The 27,216-nt window shown below is 42.0% G+C and overlaps 1 protein-coding gene across 3 annotated transcripts; it reads left to right on the top strand.

Annotated features, from left to right (window-relative positions):
• On the top strand, positions 1 to 27,216 carry LOC142372785 (kinesin-like protein KIF2A). 3 transcript variants are annotated; one of them, XM_075455755.1, is made up of 21 exons: positions 1 to 154; positions 984 to 1,078; positions 2,376 to 2,495; positions 3,963 to 4,017; positions 6,239 to 6,358; positions 7,580 to 7,680; positions 8,132 to 8,227; positions 8,679 to 8,733; positions 10,031 to 10,193; positions 10,266 to 10,356; positions 10,432 to 10,495; positions 12,122 to 12,213; positions 17,791 to 17,933; positions 18,033 to 18,237; positions 19,996 to 20,106; positions 20,208 to 20,275; positions 22,077 to 22,166; positions 23,584 to 23,728; positions 24,985 to 25,086; positions 25,349 to 25,484; positions 26,509 to 27,216. In XM_075455755.1, exons 1-21 carry the CDS (start codon positions 94 to 96, stop codon positions 26,592 to 26,594), a joined length of 2,199 nt encoding a protein of 732 aa, XP_075311870.1. In that variant the 5' UTR covers positions 1 to 93; the 3' UTR covers positions 26,595 to 27,216. The 3 variants fall into 3 exon arrangements, with proteins under 3 accessions (XP_075311870.1, XP_075311872.1, XP_075311871.1); XM_075455756.1 differs by lacking the exon at positions 1 to 154 and adding an exon at positions 228 to 860; XM_075455757.1 differs by lacking the exon at positions 22,077 to 22,166.

The raw sequence follows: 27,216 nt of genomic DNA, 5'->3' as shown, positions 1-27,216 counted from the left end.
TCCTCCTGCCTCTGCTGACTGACCGTTGGTGACCTCAGAGTCTCCGCAGCAGCGCATAACCTGGACTGGGCAACAAATACCACTCGGGGAGCGATGGCTGGGATTTTTGGGAAGATCTTCGTGGGCATTTACGTGGAGATAAAGCGAAGTGACGGTACGCGGCTGCTTGACACGCATCCACACAGAAACACTCACCGCTCTCCATCCGGCTGGTCCGGATGAGAGGAGCTAGCGTCGCCGCTCACCGCAGCGGGGTGTTTGGGCTAGTTAGCAAGCGGCTACATCATCTTCTTCTGCTGCGCTTTCACCGAGATGAAGATTAAAAATCCATAAGAGATAAGCGTTAGAGCGTTAAAACAGACGAATGTGTCGTTTTCCGACACGTTGGTGTCGTCCGGGAGTCACGCAGACTTACACCGGTCGGCCTGCCGGGCAGTAAGCAGGCGGGCGGGTCCACCTGTGCGGCTGTCCGGCTATTATTGACACCTGCCCGGCCTCCCTCCCTCTGCACCACGGCTTAGACCCCTCCAGCACAGGGTGGGCTGCACTGCAGCATCCAGCTGTGGCCTGTAGAACGGCTGCATGGGGCCTCTCCCCCCACCCCTCTGACTGCATTTGCTTTTTTTTTTTTTTTTAACAAAAAATCCTGATTTCTGCTCTTATTTTTGGTTATACTCATGTTTGTTGTGTGATGCCTCACTGGTTGCCAGGAGCACACTCAGCCCTTCAAGCTGTGTACATGGCCAAGTCTAATCTCTCATCAGCCACACCCATTAGCATCAGAGTATCCTTATTTTTACCACCTAAATTTCATCTATAAGCATTTCCAGCTCACTTTTTAGAGGCATGATATTCTCAGTGTAAGATTCAGTTATTTTGGTTTCCTGTCAGCATGGTTGTGTTAGTATTTGCCCCTGATTTAAGGCACCAAACAGCATGCATGTGCTGATCAGGCCTCGCATCTCTTTACATCCCCTCTGCAGGACGAATACACCAGGCCATGGTCACATTGCTGCACGAAGACAACGATAGTGTGACAGTGGAGTGGATCGAGAACGGGGACACCAAAGGGAAAGAGGTATATCTGCTGCTTCACTCAGCACATTTACTCACAACCTATCTGCTAGTTCGACCTTAACTGGACTTAATTCTACTCTCAAAACTTCCATCTTTTTGCATTTTTTTTGTAAAATCAGTAAAGTTTTTAGTGTATATTAATACAGCTGAATCCCTAATAAAGCTGCTCTCAGTCACACATTTTTCTGTTTCTTTTCCTAGATGTTTAAACATGAAAACATGATTTCTAACTTAGTAACTCAGGCGATAAACATTTCCAGACTGTCGCTCTGCTCTAATAAGATCCTGACATCGAACCGCAGCCTCATCTGACTAAAGTAAGCTAAAATTCAGATGTACTTGTTGGGGTTTGTGGATTTTCTGGTTTAGTTCTTCATATTGTAGTTTACCTTTTGCTCTTTTTAGCTTCTTGATTTCCAGTTTTGCCATCATTCTCTGTGAGCTTTGCCTTGGTTTTGTTTCTGTGAGGTGTTCACTTATTAGTTTATTTACTCCTTATGTATTTTGATTTACTGTTTAGTTTCTATCGGTGAGGTAGCTTGTATTCTTTTTCCCCCTCTTACTTCAGTTTGTAGTTTATTCTGTCGTAGTTTGCCATTCTCACCAGTAGTTGTCCTCAGCCCCCCCTCCGCTTGGTTTCTCAAATCAGACCCAGGTCCCTTTCATGCGTGATCCTAAATCGGAGACATATCCGATGTTTTTCAAAGCGGCCTCAGTCTGAACAGTCACGTCGCATTTCATCCGACTTCATCCGATCAAAGAGAGACGGACGACGAGATCACATGTAAACAAAGGACGAAAAAAGCATGGCAGACACGCTTGATGGAGCTGGCTAGTTTGCACTTCATTAAAATCCTCATATTTTTTTCTGCTTTGTTAAAGAAAAAAATATCGGATCTCAGCAAAAAAAAAATCAGAGTTGAGCATTAAAACCTGCAGCCCAGGTTGTGATTTTATTTTAGATTAGTTGTGCAGTCCTGTACTTCATGTAATCCCGCTTAAAAAAATAAAAAAATACCACAGAAATTAGTTTTTCTTTTTTTTTTTAAAGGAGGGGTAATTTCCCTCCTGAACCTGTCCGCTCGCTGTTTAAGCAAAAACAGTCTAAACATATAATTTTTTTTAAAAACAACCAAAATACTTGGAAAGTTGACCCCGGAATGAGGTTTTTCCTTCTTCTGGGCCAGATCCTCTGTTCTCAGGCCCTTCTGGATCTCTAGTTAGCTGAAATTACATGAATGGATAAATAAAGCTTTATTATTATAACAGTATCTCTCTTCCTCTCGTTTGTGCCCTAGATCGACCTGGAGAGCATCTTTGCTCTGAATCCAGACGTCGCTCCTGATGAAGAAATACCGCAGAGTCCCGAGGCTCCTCTTCCTCCGTCCAGTGTCGCCAAAACCAGCAAAGTCCCGAAGGTCCGCCCCTCATCAGAAGCTCCCAATCATCAGTTATCTACATATATGTTCATAGATGATTGTTTGGCATTTAAAGTTGCCCCACCAAATTAGTTTTACATTCATTTTGAGTGAGTTTTCATTTTTAATGGCATTTTTTTTCAAACATTTTTCATACAGTTTTATTTCAATAGTGAAAAATGTTTTCCAAACTGCAAATAGCCAATCAGATTCAGTTATTGTTGCCTGCCGTGGTATTTAAATGTTTATTTCAAAGGCATTTTTATTAGTATTTAGATTATATTTGATTCTTCTTCTTTTGTTTTGGTCCAACTAACAGTTCAAATGTAAAATATAACCAGTTTTCATATTTCAGGAGCTGGAAACCAGTAAATTATTCCATTTTTTTTAAATCCAAACGCAGCCTCACAGGTAAAGGGAGGAAGATAAGAAGTAAATAAAGTTTTGTTTGCGTACACGTAAAAAACTAAAGGTGCTATTTGGCAGGTACGTCGTAAAAACGTCCAAGAAACAAGGAGTGATGGCAGGAAACACGACTTGACATAGTGCTAAAGACACGGGAACAAACAGTAAGGATCCGGCAGGGAGCAAAGGCAAATATGGAGCTTTGATAGTGACCGTGAGGAGAAATGAGGCAACTAAGTCAGGTGTAAACTAACCGAGCAGCGCAAGGATGAAACAGTTTCAAAAGAAAAAGCGGAAGTAAGATGGGAATACAAAGGACGAGTTCAAACTAAAACACAGAAACATCCTAGCATCAGTTTAAAAACAGCAACCACTGACCAAAGTGCTGAAGACAGGAATAAGAAATACGTCAGAATAAAAGTCCAAAACACAAATAAAATCATCACTCGGGGTTAACAGATTTCAACGTGGCCAAAGAGAAAAGGCCTTTGTAATATGCCCTGGTCATCTGATCTGAGTGATCGGGAAGGGGCAGGCAGGGCCATTTCAAGATTTAAAAACAAATAGAAGAACTTTAAAATGAGCTCTAACGTGGACAGGCAGCCAGTGCAGTGGGGATGCAGCGTTCTGCGGCAGCTGAAGACGAGACAGAGAGGCCAGACTAACAAAGAACTAACAAAGAATCACTGTCATCCAGCCGAGCTGCAATAAAGCCACGGGTCACCGTTCTCAAGTGGTCCTGCCAGCCGTCTCAGCCGGAAGAAGCTGGATCTCAGCACTGTGCTGATCAGTCTAAAATCCTTATCCATCTTAAAACCTCAGGTTTGTGACGGTAGGTTTTCCACACTGTGCCAGAGGGCCCATATCCACAGGAGAAAACCCACAGGTGACACCAGGACCAGAAACAATCACAGAGACATCCAATCTTTAAGTTCCTCGAGACGCTCAGTTAAAGCTTTTATAGAGCAGGAATTATTTCGTTCAACTACGACAGAGACAGCACTTCAGATCTTAAAGTGTTTCTGAAAAGCGTTCTTTACTGTATTCCTTATTGTTTTTTAGGCCCGACGGGCGACAGCGATACCCAAGCCTGAAAACGCTCCAAGGGAGAACAGAGGTACGTTTGACCCACTAACCGACACCGAGATACAGTGGTGTTCAAAATAACAGCGGTGTGTTCAAAAGGGAGGAAAGTTAAAAAAAATAGCCTCTATCTCCACGCATTGGGAACGCTGCACGTTCTGTTCCACATCAAAACATGAAGAAAAATATGTCAAAGTTGTTTTTTTACTTCACACAAAGTGAGGAAAAAGGAATATTAGGCTGTTAAAAAAAAAGTAGCAGTGTCAAACATTTACTGTATGAACTGAAAACATATGTGAAGATTCCGCTTTCCTGTGACTCACTGAACTCATATGTGGTTGTATAACCATTGCTTCACACCTGAGTTACACCTGTAAACCGTGATTCTACCCCAGGATGATTGGATTACATTCTGCCGAAACAGCACTTTTTACGTCACCCCACGGTTTTTCTATTGGATTAAGGTCCGGGGATTGGGCTGGCCATGCTAATCTTGTTGATCTGGAACCGAGATGCAGCACGATTGCTGGTGTGTTTGGGGCCGTTGTCTTATTCTAACCCCCATTTAAAGAGTGTTTCCTCTTCAGAATAAGGCAACATGACCTCTTCAGTCATTTTGATGAATTCAGACTGTAGGCCCGACGCCATAGTATGAGAAACATCCTCATATCATGATGCTTCGCTGTCTTTCCGGTGTACTGTGGTTTTAATTCAGCGTTTGAAACTGCCTGCAGCTGTTTTCTCTTTAGGCCAGTCAATGCCTTCAGCACGCTGTTTTTAAACGATGGGACTTTGCGGGGACTTCTTGCTGACAGCTTGGCTTCACATAGTCGCCTTCTAACTGTTACAGCACTCACCGGTCATTTCCGACCTTCTTTGATCACCCTGGAGCTTATCTTTGGCTGACTCTTTGCCATTTTGGTAGCTTTCCGTTTTCTCTCTGTTTTTTTTTTTTTTGCCATTTTAAAGCATTTGAGATCATTTTAGCTGAGTAGCCTTTCGTTTTCTGCACTTCTTTATACTTGTTCCCCTCTTTACTTACTACTTACTACCCGGATCAGTATAAAATTCCTATAAATAAAAAAAAATAAAAATATAAAAATATAAAAAAGCTGCTTCTCGATGAAAACGATATAAAATGTTCAATGACTCCTTTTGTGTATTTGATCAGGAAATTTCTCATCAATGAGTTTGAAATTCTCTCATGTGAGCCTCTAACAGCCACCAAGAGGCAAACATGGACTACTGACTTGTAGAGTCTACATGAGTGTGTATAGAATACGCCACTCTATCAGTTTTGAACGTAGTCTGACTAATGATGCCTTAATCTGATTAATGCTCCATATTTAGGCTTATTAGGCAGTGGTTGGACCGAAAAACAAAAAGTTTTCAGTGCAATCTGTTGGTTTTCTTAGCTAGGAAATTGTTTTTGAATTGGCTCTATATGAACGAATTGGATTATTTTATGAATTATGATTATTATTAATTAATTGAATTCCAATTGGCTTGAATTGGACTTACTATCTAAGTGCCTTGAGATGACATTTGTTGTATTTGGCGCTATATAAATAAAAATGAATTGAATTGCAGATTCTCTGGATTTGATCGATGCAAAGCGTTTTACGAGATGGGGACTGCAGGTAAAGCCACAAGTATAAGAACAAAAACCACAACACTGAGGCAACTCACCTATAAAGCCTCCCGGTAATCCACTGATCAGTGCTTTTCTTACAAAAATGAGCTTTTTTTGTATTCTCAACAGTCCATCCATCCATTTTTTAAACCTGCTTAATCTAATTCAGGGTCAAGGGGGGGGGGGGGGGGGGGGCTGGAGCCCATCCCAGCCACACAGAGACAAACAACCATTAACACTCACTCCTAGGGTCAATTTAGAGTCACCAGTTAACCTAAGGTGCATGTTTTTGGACGGTCGGAACTTAGACGGCGCACACCCAGAAAGGCCCCATCAGGGATTCGAACCAGGAACCTTCTTCCTGTGAGGTGACGGTGCGAACCACCACACCACCGTGACGACCTTGCCCCAAAACTAAAACTAAAAACGTTGTTTGAGACGTGTCGTTGCCGTTGAAATTCATCATGAGCTCATATTTGATACATTTCCTGTGTGAATAAATGATTGGTTTGTGAGGCTTGAAAATCTTTTTTAGATTTTAAAACTTTTTTGGGGGGGGTTAGGGTTTCTGCTTAAAGGGTCCCTTACTGTGACAGATCATAATAAACCGTTTGCTCCTCAGCTGCAGCCGTGGGAACCACCCGGGCCCGTCCCAGCCAGCACAACCAAGCCACAGAGCCTCCTCCACCCTCCATCGCTCCCCAGACTGCCGCCAACCAGGCGCTGATGCAGCAGCAGAACGGTAACGCACACATATGCACACGATATGCACAAGTTCGTGTCAGAGGTGATTCAATCCCGGTTTGATTCTCTGTGGCACTCGGAGGTAGTTTCCAGTGTCACTTGTTGTTTTCTGGTGGAGGGTTTGTGCAGCAGCCAGAAGCAGTGATGTCATTGTCCCACACAGCTGTGGGCCTCAAAGGCTCTTTCACTGCCTTTAGCTTCATACTGCAGCACTTGTTTCTCAGTCTGAATCTCCATGCGTGTGAAAATAAGATCTTAAAATGTTGAAACATGCAGAAAAACTCTAAAGTTTATTTTGCCGTCTTTAAATCCAATCCAAAGCCTGTTTTCTCTATGTAGTGCCCTCTGGTGGTCAAACGCTGCCATGTCCAGTTCCCCTTTTTGCGTAACAAGCTACTCATCAACCAGAGCTGTAAACAATATCAAACAGATGCAGCTCACAAGAACAAGTTATATGTTTCCTAAACAGTTCTGGAAAGCATGGAATTAGTTTTTTGTAGATTTGTAAAAAGAAAAGAGAGGTTGAGAAAACAAGCAGATTTCGTTTGCATATCAGTTGTAAAAGATGGATGATGTAACCTCTTTGTGTGACTCGTACTTTAAAGCAACACTAGATAAGTGTGTGAACCTTTAAAAGTATGCTCTTCTGACTGGTTTGTAGGAACACTGACATTCCCGAACCTAAAATGATCAGGTAGCGCCTGGAGGCTGAGGTGCCGCAGTTCACGACCGTTTTGCTTCACGGTACCACTATAGACTAGATAAAAATATGCTATCATCGTTATTAATCAATAAAGTTGAGGGGAAAAAAAAGGCACTTATACCATAATAAATCAAATCGGGAGAAAAAAACACAACAGTGTGGCAGAGACACGATGAAGTGGGACAAGAATAAACCTTAGATTGGATTTTACTGCTCAGATCAAAAGCAGGACGATGGACAGATGCAGAGCTAACTTTGTTGTTCCTATGAATCAGTAATAAGTGATCAGCTCTGTCGGGGAAACATTGTGATGATTTCTTTATTGATCATTTAAATAAAGGCACGTAAAGATCAGAAGAAGAAGAAGTACTGAGATGCTTTAATCAGATAAAGGTGGAAACACCACAGTGTAAAAATCAGAAGTAAAAGCACTCATCCTGCAGCATGGACTGCGGTTTAAAACAATTTGAGTTGGAACTGTTGATGATTTACGTCACCGTGGTTTTTCCTTTCCAGCACGGAGGAAATCCAACTGTGTGAAGGAGGTGGAAAAGCTGCAGGAGAGACGAGAGAAGCGACGTCTTGAGCTACAAGAGAAGAGAGACAAGAAGGCTCAGGTGAGGAAATCCACAGAAATCCACAAATCAGACAACCCCTACAACCCTAACCCCAATAGAAATTGAGCTTTAAGAAAAGACAGTCATCTTTCTTAGTCAAACATTTCGTAAGATTGAGCAAAAAAAAAAGTTCTAAAAAAAAGCTACTTTTATGGTCATCCTTAGTTTTCCTTGTTTTTCATACATAAAACACTATAAAACTGTTCATAATCCCTCTAAAACGGACACTCGTTAACCAGTTGGAGTTCATGACAGCAGTGACTGCTTTGTGTCTTTTTTGATCAATTGGCATCAAACCAGAAAAAGGAAAGTCTTGTGATGAGGAACCCTGATGAAGAGTTAGACTCATCAAATGGCCATTTTGAGGGGCAAACTACAAGTATTGAACCTCTTTTCCATTTAATTTGTCTTGATTAGGGTGTGTTTGTCTGTTTTCTGTCCCAACATCCAGGAGGTGGATGTTAATTTACCAAACTATGAGATCATGTGCATGATCAGAGACTTCAGAGCCAGTCTGGACTACAGACCTTTAACCTCAAACGATCTGGTGAGTCTGGTTTCAGCATGCAGCCACCATCAGCGCAACGTCTGAGGCTAAAGGAGAGGAGGAGGAGGAGGAGGAGGAGGAGGAGAGAGGGAAACAAGGTGGAAACACAGGAAAAGAGGAGGTAGGATAGGGTAGAAAGGGTATAAGGGTCGTAAAGTCAAGGAATGAAGAAGGTAGATTCCATCAGGAGATAAAGAGGGCAGCAAAAAGTAAAAGATCAGACGGATAAAAGCAGGAGGAATGAGAAAGAAAGAAGGTAGAAGAGGAGAAAGAAGAAGAATGAAGTAAGTAAATAAGATCAAAATGTGCAGAAAGATGTTTCTGCCTCCAGCCTTAATGTGTCTTCCTGATGTTTTACACCTAAATGTGACCTTGTTGGACCACTGATAAATACACAGTCAACAAACATGTAAATACATGAATTATTATTTATCCGTATACTCTGTTTCAGATCGAGGAGCACAGAATATGTGTGTGTGTCCGTGCACGTCCCCTCAATAAAAAAGGTAAGAGCAGCTTTATTCAGCTGGTGTGGTCAGACACAAACGTTTCCTCTCATCATTGAGACGTATTTAACTGCAGGTCGGGTTCCTGGACCCAAATACGGACAATCGGCGCATTAACACAGCACATCTGTCACGTGTCTATAGAGTTTGGTAAAATTTGAGGGCAGGACTTTCATACATGAAAATATTAAGAGCAAAAGTATTTCAAGTGAGGCATCTGCAGAAGGCAAACAGACAGACTGCTTGAATGTGAACAGCCAGAGCAACAGTTCTCCAGGATTTCTGAAGGACTTTCAGAGTGTGTTTTGTTTGTTAAGCCACTTAACACTGACCTATGAATCATTAAAGCTTAAAACAGGCTCCTAACTCAAAGGATGAACCAGTGTTGTGTCCACACATAACAGAGAACTTAGCAAAGAACCAGTTTTAGATCGTATCTTTAGACTCTTTGTTACCAGCAGCCTGTCACAAAGACACATCTGTTCCCATTTCTTTAGTTTCATCTATGAAAAACACTAAAGATAACACAGTTCGACAGACAGAAAATAGTATTTTTGCTCCAACAAACTGATTCCCAAAGAGCTATTAGCTGAAAACTTGGCATATCTCAGCATGGTGTGCAGTGTGTCCTCAAAATATTTGAGGAAACTGGACAAGTGGAGGACAAAAGAAGAAGTGTCAGGCCTAAAAAACTATCTACAGCAGATGAGCAGTATCTGAAGGTGATGTCCTTAAGAAAGAGGAAAACATCCAGCAAAGACCTGACACAGGACCTGAGAGATGCATCTGGACCTTCAGCTGATCCATCTGCTGTTGGCCAAAGCCTCATCAGAAATGGTCTCCATGGAAGGGTGGCTGTCAAGAAGCCATTCTTAAGGAAGGGAAACGGGGAGAAAAGGCTGAGCTGTGCCAAATGACACAAGAAGTGGACTGAAAATCAGTGGCAGCAGGTCTTATGGAGGGATGAATCCTCCCCAGAGCCCGAACCTCAACATTATTGAAGCAGTGTGGGATCATCTGACAGAGAGCGGAACAAAAGGCAGCCGACATCCAAAGAAGAGCTTTGGGATGTCCTTCAAGAAGCCTGGAGAACTATTCCTGAAGACTACTTAAAGAAATGACAGCAAGCTTGTCTAAGAGGGTTCAGGCTGTGTTGGATAATAAAGGAGCTCAGACTCAAATATTGACTTTAGAGCTTGTTAGAATTGTAAAAATTCTGTTTTTGCCTTTTTTTTTTCTTTCTTTGTTTCTATCAATGTTTGCACCCGTTTTAGAAAAACACTGCTCGTATTTTCAGAGTTATCAGTGAAGGATCTGGATGTGATCACTATTCCCAGCAAGGACGTGGTAATGGTCCATGAGCCCAAACAGAAGGTCGACCTGACCCGCTACCTGGAGAATCAGACGTTCCGATTCGACTACGCTTTTGATGAGAACTCCACCAACGAAATGGTTTACAGGTATGTTGTTTTTTCTGCTTCACGCGCTGCCAAACAGAAATCCCGCTGCTGATGAACTCTCCTCTGCCGCAGGTTCACGGCTCAGCCGCTGGTTGAGACCATTTTTGAGAGGGGGATGGCGACCTGCTTTGCATACGGACAAACTGGGAGTGGAAAAACACACGTGAGTGCTTTGACTTCAGCACGAGGACAGTTTGATTTAAGTGCACCTGTCATGTTGTGTCCTGTCTCTTTCTAGACGATGGGAGGAGACTTTTCAGGAAAGAACCAGGACTGCTCGAAAGGGATCTATGCATTGTCCGGTCAGTTACCCATTTACCGTCATCACCCCATATCTGCCGTTTCTGGCTTTAAAAACAAACATTAAAATCTTAAACTGAATTCTGAAATGAACTGGGAGCCAGTGAAGAGATAAAAGCACGTCTGCATGTGTTGGTTAAAAGCAGAGTTTTGGACTAACTGAAGGCGACCAAGGGAGATCTGGCACACACCGACACTCTTGAGAAAAGGTTTAACTTTGGCCAGGAGATGAAGCTGAAAGAAGCTTCTTCTGACAACAGAATCAGTCGAATTTCATGCATCTGTCAAAAGGAACTCCCAGATTTTTCACTTGTTGTTTAAAACTTGAAGCCAAAGAATCAAACTTTGACAATGTCACACTGGGGAGGCTAGTGATGGAAAAAAAAGATACATTCGGTCTTCTCATTATTCAGGTGTAATAGGTTTATCTTACTCAGCTTAGCAGAAAGCTAGCCGTCACTCTTTCACTGGGTTTCACAGGCAAATAGATTTGTACATCATCAGCGTAATAGATTATGTTTGGCTAAACTGACCCAAGCGGCAGCATGTATAAAGAAAACAGGATAGGTCCAAGAATGGAGCCTTGTGGTACACCACAGGAGAGTGAGGCACATAATGACCATAACAGAGAAGCTTCTGTTTGTTAAATTTGGCCTAAACCGATTCAGGACAGTGCCACAAATGCCCACATAATTCTCCAAGTGAGAAATAAGTACTGCATGGTCACCGTATCAAATGCTGCTGTGAGATCCAGTAGCACCAGCACAACAGGTCTAGCATCAGCTGCTAAGGTGATGTCATTGAGAGTAAAACCTTCCATCCATGTACCTTCAGCATTAATACTGTTGATCTGTTCATAGTCTCCTTTTCATAGGGGTTTTTGTCAATTTTATGGCCAACATCTGCACGTTAACACTCTTTATTTTGGTTCAGTTTCTCCGTAAAATCTGAGAAAACTGTCAAAATGGTCGTTAGCGTAGCATATAGCCAGAGCAGACTTCATATGTTTGGTTCCCAACTGAAACGAGTTTTAACAAATTAAACTGTCGAGTTGTGTTTTTTTTTTTTAAAGAATCTTATTTAGCCATAGATATCTCCAGAATGCACCAAAATGTAATTTGTGATTGTTTTGTTGGATTACGGGAGGTAACGGGCAACACTGGTTTGCTAACATCCTCCATGGGTAGAGATATGGTTGCTTTTCTGTGTTGGCCACTCACATCTTCTCTTTTTAGTCTTGTAAAAACATTTATGAAGTGAACATATAGACAGTCAAATAGTTAAGTAGAATATAAAGTAGAATAAGGGATTTGAAGCTGGATTTTTGTGCATTTATCGTTCCATGCAGAGCCTCCATTGTTACGACATGACAGAAGCTAATGGAGCTAATGTGAAGTTTTTTGGTCTGGCTGTGACCTGCGGTTGGATCATCCGACTCCGCCCACATCACTTCGACTATTTTTTTAAAGGTTTTTTTTTTAGGGGAGCAGGGCGAGCAGTATGGCGATAAATACCTTGGATGTGGGCAGAGTTGGATGGTCCAGCTCCACCGTCCTGCAGGCTGCAGTGAGAAGCTGCTCGCTAACGTGCTCACATGGACTTTGTGCTTGTTTTTCCTCTCCCTGCAGCTAGAGATGTTTTTCTCATGCTGAAAAAGCCGGTTTATAAGAAGTTGGATCTGCAAATTTTTGCCACATTCTTTGAGATTTACAGTGGAAAGGTGAGTGTCTCACGACACAATCGGTTATAAGTATGTAAGGAAGAAAGTAAAATGTGTTTGTATAGCACCTTTCGAGATTAATATCATACAAAAATGCTCAAACATAAAAACAAAAGCAAACCAAAAATGTGTTTAAAAAGATAGGTTTTTAAAAGCGATCACAGAGATCCAGAGTCTGAAGGCAAGGCAAGGCAAGGCAATTTTATTTCTAGAGCACAATTCATACACAGGGCAATTCAAAGTGCTTTACAGCTACATAAAATCACAAGAAGGCAATAAAACCATTAAAAAGGAATAAAAAAAAATAAAAGAAAGAAATTAAAAAAGAAAGAAATTTAAAACCCATTAAAATAATCATTAAGTAATTAAAAAGTGAAGAGTGCAGATAAAATACTTTCAGGTGTCATATGCACAGCTAAATAGAACTGTTTTCAGCCTGGATTTAAATATTGTCAGAGTTGAGGCCTGTCTCACATCTTCTGGAAGACTGTTCCAGATTTTAGGGGCATAAAACTGAAACGCAGCCTCACCTTGTTTAGTCCTGACTCTGGGCACCAGCAGGAGACCCCTCCCTGAGGTTCTCAGAGCCCGAGTTGGTTCATATGGCTCTAACATGTCAGAGATGTACTTTGGCGCTTGACCGTGAAGAGACTTGTACACAAGCAGAGCTGTTTTAAAGTCTATTCTCTGAGCGACAGGAAGCCAGTGCAGAGACCTGAGCACTGGACTAATATGGTGGTATTTCCTGGTTCTAGTCAGGACTCGAGCAGCAGCGTTCTGGATGTACTGCAGCTGTCTTACAGCCCGTTTAGAGAGCCCAGTGAGCAGGCCGTTACAGTAGTCTAACCTGCTGGAGACAAATGCATGGATCAGTCTCTCTAAGTCTGGTTTAGACACTATTCCTTTGATTCTGGCAATGTTTTTTAGATGGTAAAAAGCTGCTGATGTTACAGATTCAATGTGGCTGTTAAAGTTCAGGTCTGAGTCCAATATTACCCCGAGATTTCTAACTTGATAGTTAGGTTTTAGAGAGAGAGTCTCAAGGTGACTGATAACACTTTCTCTTTGTTTCTGTGGGCCACAGACAATGATTTCAGTTTTGTCTGAGTTTAGCTGGAGGAAATTGTTTTGCATCCACACACTGATCTGTGCGATGCAGCGACACAGTGTATCTACAGGCCCGTGTTCTCCTGCCGTCAGTGACACGTAGATCTGAGTGTCATCTGCATAGTTGTGGTAGGACACATTATAGCTGCGTATTAGCTGGCCTAGTGGAAGCATGTACAGATTGAACAATACGGGTCCCAGGATTGACCCCTGGGGAACCCCACAGGTCATAGCCATTTGGTCTGAGACACAGTTACCAATTTCAACAAAATATTTCCTGTCCTCCAGATAGGACTTGAACCAGTTTAAAGCACGACCAGAGATTCCCACCCAGTCTTCTAACCTCTGTAATAAGATCGCATGGTCAACTGTGTCAAAGGCAGCACTGAGGTCCAGCAGAACTAAGACTGTGACTCTACTTGCATCTTTGTTCAGGCGGATGTCATTTGTCACCTTGATCAGAGCTGTCTCAGTGCTGTGGTGGGGCCTAAAGCCTGATTGGAAAGTATCAAAAGCATTGTTAGACAGGAGAAAGTCACTAAGCTGTTGGTATACAACTTTTTCTAGGACTTTGCCTAAGAATGGCAGGTTTGATATGGGCCGGTAGTTGTTCAGTACTGTGGCATCAAGATTGCTCTTCTTTAGAAGAGGCTTAATGACAGCGGTTTTTAAGGCCTTTGGAAATGTTCCAGTCTGGAGTGAGATGTTGACTAGATGAGCAAGTTGTGGTAACAAACTGCTCAGCACAGACTTTAGGAATCTAGTGGGCAACTCATCAAGGCAGCACGTTGATGAACTCAGACTGCAGATGGTCTCTTCGACTGTTTTGTCAGTAACAGGTGTGAAATGTGTCAGCTCTAGGTGTCTAGCTGGCTGCAGAGTAGTTATTTGTGTTGTGGAAATTATTGCATTTTTAATGCCTTGAACTTTGTCATTAAAGAATATTGCAAACTCATTACACTTGGATGTAGAAATGAGTTCTAAAGGCAGTGAAACTGGAGGGTTTGTTAATCTGTTTACTGTAGCAAACAGGACACGAGAGTTGGTACTGCAGTTTTTGATGATTTCAGAAAAATAACTCTCCCTTGTTCTACGCAAAGTCTGGTTGAACACACATAGCTTTTCTTTGTAAGTCTCATAATGAACCTGGAGCTTTGACTTGCGCCATTTCCGTTCGGCTCTCCGGCACTCCCTTTTCTGTGCCCTGACCGACTCTTCTTTCCTCCATGGCGCCCTTTGCCTACTTTTAACCATTCTAACCTTGACAGGAGCAATGGTATCCAAAACATTTAAGAGACTTGATGTGTAAGAGTTCAACAGATCATCAACATCAGAACACAGGGTGTTCTCAAACCTAATCATTTCCATAAACTGTGTCCCTGTTCTGTCATTTATGAGTCTTCCCCGAACAACTGCAGACCCAGCTGGTGTTTTGGGTAAAGTAGATAGGTCGAAGAAAACACAGAAATGATCAGATAAAGCAACATCAACGACATTCACGTTTGAAATAACAACACCCCTTGAAATGAGCACATCTAGAGTGTGCCCTCTGTTGTGGGTGGGCTCAGTCACATGCTGAGTTAGACCAAACATTTCAAGGACAGCAGTGAGCTCTTTAGCTTCCTTGTTATGCGCTACGTCCACATGCACATTCAAGTCCCCTGTTATGACTAAACAGTCAAAAGCAGTGCACACAATTGAAAGTAGTTCAGTAAAATCATCAATAAAACAATTCTGTGGTGGTTTATAAATGGTGATATAAAGTATGGAAGATTGTTTTATCTCCATTTTGAATGACACATACTCAAATGATGAAAAAAACCCAAATGACAACTTGTGGGTGGGTATATTGTCCCTGAACATGGCACAAACACCCCCACCCCTCTGGTTTTCTCGTGTTTCAGACACAAAATTGAAGTGAGGTGGACTAGACTCGATCAGGACTGCATTTGCTGTGTTTTTGTCGAGCCACGTCTCAGTTAAAAACATAAAATCAAGATTGTGAGAGGAAATAAAACTATTAATTAAGAATGATTTGTTACTTAAAGATCTGACATTGAGTACTGCGTGTTTGAGATTAGTTATAGTTGAACTGGATGCTGTGTTCTTGCAAGGGATATGGATAAGATTTCTCTGATTGGACAGTCTGATTGTCCCTCTCTTCACTCCATCCTTGGACCTCTGGTTGAGATGGTGTTTACCAACACAGAGGCCCTTAGTGTCCTAGACAACAGCATTGACGCTGTTGGAAATGACAGCTGTGGGCACCGGCGGTGGGGGCCAAGCTGGGGGGGCTTTGGTCGATGGAGTAGGCTGGGGAGGGAGAGGGGCTCGATGCTTCTTTGAGGATAGAATTCTTGATCTTGCCATGTTTGGCGTGAGAGGAACCATTTTAATCCCCGATTTCACCAAGCTTTCAAGGTGATCAGGAAATCTCCTGGGTGACGGTGGAGAAGAGAACGATGGTGAAACATCTCTGGAGGGTGTAGATGCAGCAGGTGGGTCCCAGGCCTGTGGTGAGGCCCGTGGTGAAGGCGATGGTGGAGCTGCTGAATCCTGTGTTCGGGATGCTGGAGGTGCTGCTGTGGCTGCTGTGGCTGAATCCTTTGCTGGGTCCTTGGGTGGCGAGGCAGGAGCTCTTCTCTGGCTCGTCTTCTCTCTCTGCGGCAGCACAGGACCCGGTCCTGGTCCTGGTCCTGGTCCTGGTCCTGGTCCTGGTCCTGGCCCTGGCCCCTTCTGATGCCTCAGAGCGTGGAGAAGATTATCCGTCAGTCGTCTCACTCCACCTCTGTTCAGGTGTGGGCCTTTTCTTTGAAAGAGATCATCTCTTTGCCAGAAAAGATTAAAGTTCTCGATGAAATGAGGTCCTCTGGACTCACAGACTTTGGACAGCCATGTGTTCAACTGAAGCAGCCGGCTGAATTTGTTGATCCTCCTGTCGATGTTTGGGAGAGGTCCACTTATGAATGTTGGTATTGTCACTTTATCAAGACTCTCAAACAGTTTCTCAAAGTCTTTTTTTAAGATTTCAGACTGATTCTCTCTGATGTCCACTGCACCCACGTGCACAATCAGCTGTTTCACCCCTTGGTGTTTTGCCAGTACCTCTGGTAGTAATCTTGTGATGTCAGAGACAGTGGCACTTGGATAGCTGCATGTAACCATTCTGTTTATGTTTATATTAGATATGGCTCCGTCTCCAAGCACAAGAGTATCTTTGACCTTGACACTCGGCACAGTTTCTCTGTCCATCTGCTTCTTTGTACCGTCTCTCTGTCTGTTACACTCAGTCACATTTGGCTCTGACAGTGGTAAAAATCTGTTTGTTAACTTTATTCCGGGTGATGTTGCATATTCTCTGTTGATACCAACAGTTTGACGATTCTTCGGCTTTGCACCAAGTCCATCATACGTGTCTTTACAGAGTCTTGGAAAAGACACAGTATCATTTAGCTTTAAGTTGGAGGTAGCAGTTTTTTCACCCTTTCCTTTGGAAGTAAATGTGGACTTCTTACCACTGGATTCCATTGGGAGCGTTTCATGAAGTCCCATTTCAGTTTCTAAGGCAAAAATCCTTACTTGTAGCGCCCAAATTTCTTGTTGATATATCCGACAGCTTTCACAGGGCATGTTGAAAGGATTGTAGTCGCTGGCTCGTCAGAAAAGATGTAAAAAGAATAAAAATGATTTTAAAAAGTCTTGGTTCACTTAAAAGAAAAAGAATAAAATTATATCCAAGACTTGTGGAAAGAAGTAAATTGATTTAAAAGCAAATAAAGCGATAAGCAGCAGGAGGAAGCAGAGACACGTCTGCACTCTTCAGAAGCAGGAAGCAAATTGTTGCAAAAGTCTCCTTTAGCTCTCAGCCTCGTATGATGCTCAGCCACCAGGCCCTGATCACATGACCTCTGATGTGTTCTAAAAGTCCAAATAAGGATCCTAAAGTGAAGTCTGAAGTGTGACATGTGAGTACTTAGAGGACTTAGTTAGAAGCCTCGCAGCAGCGTTCTGAATGATAAAGAAGAGTTTCCAGTTCAGAGCACGACACGATGGGACTTAGGTGTTGAAAACATGAGTGAACCACAGATTTAACATGAGCCTCCAAAGTGAAAGCTCGAGTTTCCATCGCCTTAGATACAAATATGTCGGGAGCACAAACAAGGACGAATGTTTTCTCTTCGTCAAGGTGGAGAAAGTTGTCAGCCATTCAACTTTTATTTCATAGAGCTCAAACACAGATCTGTATCTTAGAAAGATATGGGGGCTTAAAAGAGATACAGCTGAATGTCATCTACATAGCAGTGATAAGAAATGTCGTTAAAAGTGCTCAACATGTGCTGAAGAGACAGCAGATATAATAGGAACAATAAAGGCCCCAAAACAGGACCTTGTGGCACACCGTCTGGAAGAGAAGTGGAAGAGGAGCTGAACTCAGAAGCAGATCATCTTCATTTGTATTTGTTTTTGAAGGTGTTTGACCTACTGAACCGCAAGGCAAAGTTACGGGTCCTGGAAGACGGGAAGCAGCAGGTGCAGGTGGTGGGACTGCAGGAGAGGGACGTGAAATGCACAGAGGACGTCCTGAAACTCATTGAAGTAGGAAACAGCTGCAGGTAAGCACGGGTGGTGATTACATTTCAAATCATCCAGCGGCAGAAACAGTTCGCTGACAGAGGCTGAACGAGCTCGTTTATCTTCTTGGTCTCCTTCAGGACGTCGGGACAGACGTCTGCAAACGCCCACTCCTCTCGGAGCCACGCCGTCTTCCAGATCATCCTGCGCCGGCGGGGGAAGATGCACGGAAAGTTCTCCCTCATCGACCTGGCAGGGAATGAGAGAGGTGCCGACACATCCAGTGCCGACCGGCAGACCCGACTGGAAGGAGCCGAGATTAACAAGAGCCTGCTGGCGCTCAAGGTCTGTGCTTTAGATACCCGACCGCGGTGGCTCTGATTGGCTCATAACTCCTCCATCATGGAGGCTGTTTTGCGTTTACCACACGATGGTGCTGTTATTTAATGTTATTTGTGTCGTCCGTCTCTTTGCCTCCGCTTCTGGTCAGGTTTATTTCCTGGAAAACAGGAAACATTTTACCCTCTTTTGGAGATAAATCCATGCAGATAGGGCTCAGGCTTGCCTCATTCTTTTACACCCATTTTTTGAGTGGGCATTTACCGAGACAACAGATAAGACCAGATTTTTATGAAATTTATGTGATTAGGGGCCGGTTTTCGACCCATGTAGCATATGTAAAGATGAACGTAATGGAGTGGAAAGTGGACTGTGGAGCTTGAAACTTTTTATCTCACAAGCAGAGGCATTAATGTGCCAAATGTTGCAACAGGACATTACAAATGTTGGATTTTTGCCTTCAAGCAGCTGCAGCTGAGGATATTTAAAATGTCAAACTGAGACAAACTACTTACCGTTGCTGTTTTGTTTTTGCCTCTGTGGTTCCAAGAGGGCATTTGTAGTAATTTTATCATATATTACAGTGTCTTCAACGTCTGTTTTCCTGTTATTTCATGAAATGACAAATCTTATGGACTGATTTGTATTTAGTTTAGTCTATTTTCTGTATAAATACGACCACAAATCAGAAAAGGTTGAAAGACTGTGGAAGACGTTTAACATTTTTCTTCTCTGGCTTAATTTAATTTGTTAGCGTATATTCATTCGTTCATTCAAATGAGGTTTTTTGTTATTTCAAACAGTTGGTTATTATCATATTTTGATACAAAAGCAGCATCCATGAAAGTGTGAAAATTATTCAAAACAATGTTCCTGAAAGAAACATTGGAGAGAGAGAGGGATTTGCATGTTTCTCCCTCTTTGGTGCAGAATGTAATTAAAGCATTCAGAAACACCTGGGATCTCTGATCCCTCTGATCCTCTTCCATCAATAACTGATGGAACCACATGGACAAAGGATTACTGTGGGAAACCTTTGTCAAGCACTACAATACAGAGTTATATTCACAAATGTCGCTGTGCAGAAAGAGAAGCCTCATGTTAACCTTCTCCAGAGGCGGCATCGACTTCTCTGGGCTCAGAGACATCTTGGATGGACCTTCACACAGTGGAAAGGTGTGTTGTGGTCAGAACAGTCAGTATTCCAGATCTTTGTTGGAAGAAACTGACCCAATAAATAGAAGCCTCCAGACTCCTTTTGGCCCAAAAGCCAGGCTCTGGGATGTATGGGGTCATGTCAGTGCCCTTTTCCCACTTCTGTGATGGCAGCATTACAGCAACACCTGCTGCTTTCAAGAAGACATCTGTTCCAGGGATGTCCGTGCATTTTTAAACAAGACCACATTCTGCACACATTACAAAGACATGGCTGCGGAAGAAGAGGGTACGGGTACCAGACCGGCCTGCCTGAAAGTGTACTGTTGAACGCCTTAAGACGAGTTTACAGGAAGAATAACGTCTTTTAAGTGTCGTGAGAAGGCATGGAAACATTAAAAGGTGGTAAAAGCTTCCCCGTCCCTTCTTTTTAGGCCTAAAATGCAAAAATGGATGTAAATTGAGTTAAACTTGACAAGACAAAACATAGAATATCTTGGGTTTGTCCTGTCTGCACTGAAAAAAGTCAAATAAAGTGGGGGTTTTTTAAGGTTTTATTTTAAGAATTATTCAAATGAATCAACTGGATATGATGTTCTGTTGTGGCAGGAGTGCATTCGAGCCCTCGGTAGAAACAAACCTCACACTCCGTTTAGAGCCAGCAAGTTAACTCAAGTGCTGAGGGACTCCTTCATCGGAGAAAACTCCAGAACATGCATGGTAAGAAAACAGCATGTTTCTCTGTCTCGTAGCTGGAGGTTGAACATGTTTGAATGATTTTACACTCGGTTTTGGTGAACATCTGTTCTTTTCGCCTACAGATTGCGACCATCTCTCCTGGGATGGCGTCCTGTGAAAACACCCTGAATACTCTGAGATATGCCAACAGGTAAAACACATTCTTCTGATTGGAAAGAGAGCTTAAAAATCTGTATGTTTTCCGACATATAAAAGCTATTGCGCCATAACCTTTTGCGTATTTTAAATCAAAGTTTAGAAAGGGCTCGTTCATATCTACAAAAAAATTATTTATCAGTAATGACTTTAAGATGGAGTAAATGTTACGGTGTTTGGTAAAAAGTTGACTAATAAGGCTAACTGGTCGACAACTTAGTGTCATCCAATGAGCTGATGCTTCTTTGAGTCAGATTCACTTGAATTCAACTTTTTCTTACAGTTAAATGTGCTTTAACTGGTTTTAATGTGTCGAATTTGATCGATTAGTTCATTGCTGCTTCATTGGTACATTTGTTTATATCAGACAAAATGTTTCTGACGAACGTTTGGTGCATAAAATACATGGCTTTGCTTTCATTGAAACATCTTTACCTTTTTTAGAATCTCATGAATCAACATTTTATCTCATAACAGATCATAGAAGAGCATATCAAATGTTTAAAAAGTCAGAGGTTTTACTGTTTTGTGAAAAATATCAGCTCATCTTGAATTTGATGGCAGCAACATGTATCAAAGACGTTGGGACAGATCCATGTTTCCCACTGTGCAGCATCCCCTCAGCATGTTGGACCTTTGGGAGAGGAATGTTGTCCCATTCTTGTCTGATAGAGGATTCTAGCTGCTCAGCAGTCCTGGGTCTTCTTTGTTGTATTTTAAATGTTTTCAGTTGTTTAAAGGTCTGGACTGCAGGCAGGTCAGTCCAGCACCTGGACTCTTCTACTATGAAGCCATGCTGTTGGAATAGATGCAGTATGTGATTTAACTTTGTCTTGCTGAAATATGCAAGGCCTTCCCTGAAGAAGACGTCATCTGGATGGAAGCAGATGTTGCTCTGAAACCTGTATATACCTTTCAGCTTTGATGGAGCCTTTCCAGATGTGCATGTTTCCAGTTCCATAGACACTAATGCTAACTTCTGACAGACTCTGGCTCTCTAAGGTCCTCTTTTTATACCCAATCATGTTACTGACATTTTGCCAGTTAACTTCATTAGTTCCTCCAGCTGTTTCTTCTTAGTACCACTTCCTTTTCCAGACTTTTGTTGCCCCATCCCAACTTTCATGAGAAGAGTTGCTGCCATCAAATTCAATTCGAGCTAAAAATTAGTCACCAAACAGTAAAAAAAGTCTCACTTTTAACATTTGTTATGTTTTCTATGTTCTTTTGTGAATACAATGTCACTTTATGAGATTTGAATATCATTTCTTTCTGTTTTTATTTACATTTTACTTGCTAAAATGCTTGACAGAGCAGCTGAGAAGGAACTGCTGTCTGGGTTTGTCACGACAAAGGATTCATCTTAAATCTTAAAGATGATCAATTTGAAGCTAATTCTGGTTTATTTCAGCCTGGTGCGTTTCCCTCTCATTTGTCTGTTGTGTTTATTGGTCGTGCTAACTTTTCACTCTCCACTTCTGCTTTAGAGATTCGGAGAAATGAGGAGTTCATAAAGTTATGAAGAGCATTAAGTGGGAAACTCGCCGGCTGAACTCAAGTTCAAGTGAATGTAGCTATCAGTAGCCTGAAAAGATGAAGATCCACAATCAGAATGGCTGCTAAACTATGTCTTTAGTGTCTAAACTTTTAAAAGGATACATCAGATAAAATATAGTGTTGCCTGTTTGGCCTCCTCACATGTTCCTTAGTGATATTACGTGGATGTATAACAGCCTCACATGACCTTTCCCTGCCTCTTCTTCTTGTGTTTTCTCTTTCCTGCCATGCCTCTGCAGAGTAAAGGAGTTTGGGATAAGTCCCTCAGATATTCCTTTCTCCCAGAGCGGGGGCGGAGGAGGCCGCTCTGAGCTCTCTCCTACTTATGAGTACGATCACGTCACTTTGTTTCTCAGAAGTTTTAACATTCCCCCGCATGAGACAGGCAGACTACTGTGCTTTGATGTATCATTAAATGCTTTAACTGGCTTTCACTCCTTCGTTTGAGTGGCAGATGTGTGCGTTAGTGTATTCCCATAAAATCAAATCTGCAACATGCAACACATTTAAAACAACAGCCGTTGACAATAGATTAAACAAATTAAGTTAAAGTCAACACGGGACAATAAAATGACACTCAAGTCTCATATGGTATTAAAAACCAGAGAATAAAGCTGCATTTTAAGATGGGATTTCATCTAACATGCAGTGGCAGCTTGTTCCAAAGTTTGGGGGCGACAACTGAAAAAGCACGGTCTTCTGTTTCAACCTACATCGAGGCATTCTGAGCTCTCTGTGGTACATGTGGTTGTAAAGGATGTGACAGGTACGCTGAAGCGAGGCCATGCAGTAATTTAGAAATAAAAACTAAAGTTTTAAAATCAATCCTAAAGCGAATCGGGAGTCAGGGAAGAAGACAAGCAGCTGCTTTTTTTGACCAGATGTAAACGTGAAGGGATGTTGTGATTAACACCAATATAAAGGGCATCATGATAGCCAAATCAAAGTTATTTCACTACAGAATTCATCTGTTTATCCAGTTTAAAATCACTGTCCAGTTGACTTTACAAATGTGTCACTAACTGTATTGGGTCCAAAGGTCAAAATCTCTGTTTTATTTCTGATGAGGCTTAAAAAGTTTGGCGCCTTCCATTAAGGTTGGAAGGTGCCGTTTTGCTGTCAAATTATTGTCGTCTGCGTAAAAAATGGAAAGCAATGCCATGTTTTAAAAAACAAGACAGGCCCAAGAATGGATCCCTGAGGCACACCACAAGCGACACGGTGCAGAAGTTTATAAATAAGGTGCCATCTTCTTACCAGTACAGAAAATCAGGTCGCATAATACTACCGCTGATCTAACAGAAACGTGACCCAAAAATGTAAGAATCTGTGACCAATTATTTCAGCGTGAAAGTTGCTCCGAAACAGTAGAATGTCTGTCTCTTTTTTACCCAATAACAACCACTTATTGTTGTGATCAGTTTATATTCTCATTGAATTTGTTTTTAAAAAGAATTTTGAAAATATAGAAGATTCTAGAAAACTCATCAAGTATGTCACAGCAACAGACACCTTTTGTTCCCTCTATTTGTTCCATTGAAGTACAAACTTAAACCCTTTCTGGTTAGTTTTGTCTCCTAGAATCTGCATGAAGTCCACCTGCATCCTCATCATCTTTATTTATTTATCTCTTATAACCCGCAGTATTCATCATTGCTTCATCTGGCAATTTCCTTATTTTCATGCTGCATGCAGCTCACCTCGTACACAGTCGGTGTTTAACAAGCAGCTCTGATGTGTTGTCAGGGTGAAGGAGCTCACAGTGGACCCAGCAGCAGCGATGGAGTTCCATCAGGGAGGACATATCACCCAGCTGGAGGTGCTGGAGGCTCAGTGGGGAGTCGGGAGCTCTCCGCAAAGAGACGACCTGAAGCTGCTCTGTGAGCAGAATGTAAGACTTTTGATTCAATCAGGGCTACGACATCAACAAAATATGGGCTGTACGCAGAAGGTGGAAGTTAATCCAGACAAGTTAGGACTTTGTCTTGCATCAAAAGCTACTTAAACACACATCTGTGGAAATGTAAATAAAATCTAAGATTTTACACATCACGACATACATTTTTTTATTTATTTTTTTATTTTTTTAAATCATCTTGTTAATACAATGCCAAGGAGGAAAGACATCAGCAATGATCTTAGAGAAGCAGTTGTTGCTGCCCATCAATCTGGGAAGGGTTATAAGGCCATTTCCAAACTATTTGGAGTCCATCATTCTACAGAGAGAAAGATTATTCACAAGTGGAAAACATTCAGGACAGCTGTCAATCTTCCCAGGAGTGGACGTCCCAGCAAGTTCACCCCAAGGTCAAAAACCCAAAGAGCTACATCTCAGACTCTACAGGCCTCAGTTAGCATGTTAGATGTTAAAGTTCATGACAGCAAAATCTGAAAAACAAGTATGGCTTGTTTGGAAGGGTTGCAGGAGAAAGCCTCTTCTCTCTAAAAAGAACATGGCAGCACAGCTTAGGTTTGTAAAGCTGCATCTGAACAAACCACAAGACTTCTGGAACAACGTCCTTTGGACAGACTAGACCAAAGTGGAGATGTTTGGTCATAATGCACAGCAGCACGTTTGGAGAAAACCAAACACAGCATATCAGCACAAACACCTCATACCAACTGTCAAGCACGGTGGTGGAGGGCTGATGATCTGGGCTTGTTCTGCAGCCACAGGACCTGGACACCTTGCAGTCAGTGAGTCTACCATGAACTCCTCTGTATTCCAAAGTATTCTAGAGTCAAATGTGAGGCCATCTGTCAGACAGCTAAAGCTTGGCTGAAACTGGGTCATCAACAGGACAATGATCCCAAACACAGCAGCAGATCTACAACAGAATGTCTGAAAAAGAGAAGAATCAAGGTGCTGCAATGGTCCAGTCAAAGTCCAGACCTCAACCTGACTGAGATGCTGTGGTGGGACCTTAAGAGAGCTGTGCATAAACCAATGCTGCAAACCTCAATGAGCCAAAGCAACGTTGGAAAGAAGAGTGGGACAAAGTTCCTCCACAACCATGTGACAGACTGATGACATCATACAGAAAACCATTACTTATTGCTGCTAAAGGAGGTTCTACAAGCTGTTGGATCATATTTTAACACGATTTATTTTCCATTGTAGTCACGATCAGGCTTCTGTGCTTTCAGGAGGAGGAGGTTTCCCCACAACTCTTCACCTTCCACGAAGCTGTGTCTCAGCTGGTGGAGATGGAGGAGCAGGTGCTGGAGGATCACAGGGCTGTGTTCCAGGTACAGCCGTCCAACCAAACTCTGACTACATCAGATTTGATGGTTTTAATATACATATAACCAAAAATAATAATAATTCAATAACACAACAATCTTCAGCTGTGTCACAGGCTGGATATTCCATAACATTTTTATACATGTGTATATGTTGCGGTCTGAGCTCAACTTCGATCAAATATGTAGTAACAAAGCTCTGCCTCTGGGGGTCAGTATAACACTGAAACCTCACAGAAGGTGTTGAACTGCAGTTTGTTGCTTCCAGGAGTCGATCCGCTGGCTGGAGGATGAGAAGGTGCTTTTAGAAATGACGGAGGAGGTAGACTACGATGTTGAATCATATGCAACTCAACTGGAGCAGATCCTGGATCAGAAGATAGACATTCTCACCGAACTGAGAGGTAAAGATTATTCCTCCTGTCATTAAAGCTGAGCGCCACTCAGACAGGTTTCTCTTCTGCACTTTAAGCTACCAAACCGATTGGTCACTTTGATAAAATGTTATTACCTAAAGTCTGTACTTTAGGTAATAACTGCTACTTGGCTTTAACAAACATAACGAGCCTGCTGTTATGTTGTGGCCATTACACTGTGTTGGATGGAGTTATGGCCCAGTAGTTAGTTGGGAAGTAGGCACGCTAACCTTATCACTATCAAACTTTCCAATTCTAAACCATATAAACTCAAATGCTTTTAGTTTTTAATCATTTTTAGGGGATATGTGTTCATTTGTGTTTGTTAAAGTGATTCATTACCTCAAAACAGGAGATTTAACTGATAATGAAATGTCAAAAGTTATGAAATGTCTTTCAGATCAAGTCAACTCTCTTTAATTAGTAAAAAAAAAAACGTGTAAAAGTACCATACATACATCGAGCTGATCAAACTCGGTCAGAGCAAGACTTCTATTCTCCATCCTCCCTTAAAACGGCTGTCACCCACTGACTAAACAAGAAGAAACACAGACTCTCACACTGAGTATTTTACTGGTTCAAATAGCGTCTAAAAGATATCCAAATGCTCCACGGACGTCTTGGTTAAAATACCACCACAGTATCATGTTGCTAAATCTGAGGAATTTTCTTGAATATTCTAGTAGCCGTCTTCCTTTACATCTTTCGAAGAAAACAAATTTCTGAAACATTTCTGATTGCTGGTTTGGATGCTGAGCTGCTGGAGTAACTCAAGTACTTTTCCCACACCTGTAATGATGCGTAACCATGGCAACGGGACAGCTCTTAGCCTTGTTCACGCAGCTAACCGAGCTCTCCAAAGCTCAAGTAATGCCTGGAATCAAGACTTCCAAATCTAGAGTTGAAACTTTTATCAGTTTGTTGTGTATTTCCTGTCTGGAAAGGTTTTTTTTTTTTTACAGGTTTTAAACAGCTTTTCAAAACAAGTGTTTGGTCTTCTCTCTTCTTTCAGATAAAGTCAAGTCTTTCCGTTGTACCCTCCAGGAAGAGGAACAAGCTAGCAAACAAATAACCCCCAAGAGGCCCCGGGCGCTATAAACACAAGATATATTTCCATGTAATCCTGACATGAAGAAATCACCGCAGATGAAGGAGCTGATTTAAATCAGCTGTGATTTTGTGACTCAACTGTCCATGCTTTCAGTTTGCTCTCAGCCTCCCGTCAGCCATCCGTCCATTTGTAAAACCAAAGAGCCGACCGTTGTCGCTCTGCCGTCCTCCTGTCAAGTGTATCTACAAGGTGTGTGTGTGTGTGTGTGTGTTAAGTCACAAGTGCTTAATTTAAAAACAAAAAAAGAATCATTTGTTTTAAATGAATTTTTTATAGGGTAAGTCGTGGCTTACCTTCACTTTGGCCAATTTTATAATCAGCTGTTGCCATTTTGTGCAATATTTGGAGGATTTTCTTCCTGTTCTTCCTGTCGTTTCAGCTCAGGGGCGAACGGGGTCCGTTGTATTTGCGTGTAAAATGAGCCACTGTGCGTTTGTGTTGATACTGTATGTAAAAAAAAAAGGTTTGACTGTGAAAAAGCCTAAAGCTAACATTTCATTACATTAATTGAGCTAAAAGGAGCACTATAAATCAAAGACGAAGTGTTCCAAGCTGCATTTACAAAACAAATTTTTCCATTTATCAAAATAAAAATGAGACTACTTCTGA

The sequence above is a fragment of the Odontesthes bonariensis genome, chromosome 22, assembly GCF_027942865.1.
Source record: "Odontesthes bonariensis isolate fOdoBon6 chromosome 22, fOdoBon6.hap1, whole genome shotgun sequence".
NCBI classification, from domain to species: Eukaryota; Metazoa; Chordata; class Actinopteri; order Atheriniformes; family Atherinopsidae; genus Odontesthes; species Odontesthes bonariensis.
This window is presented reverse-complemented; position numbering and strand designations above follow the sequence as displayed.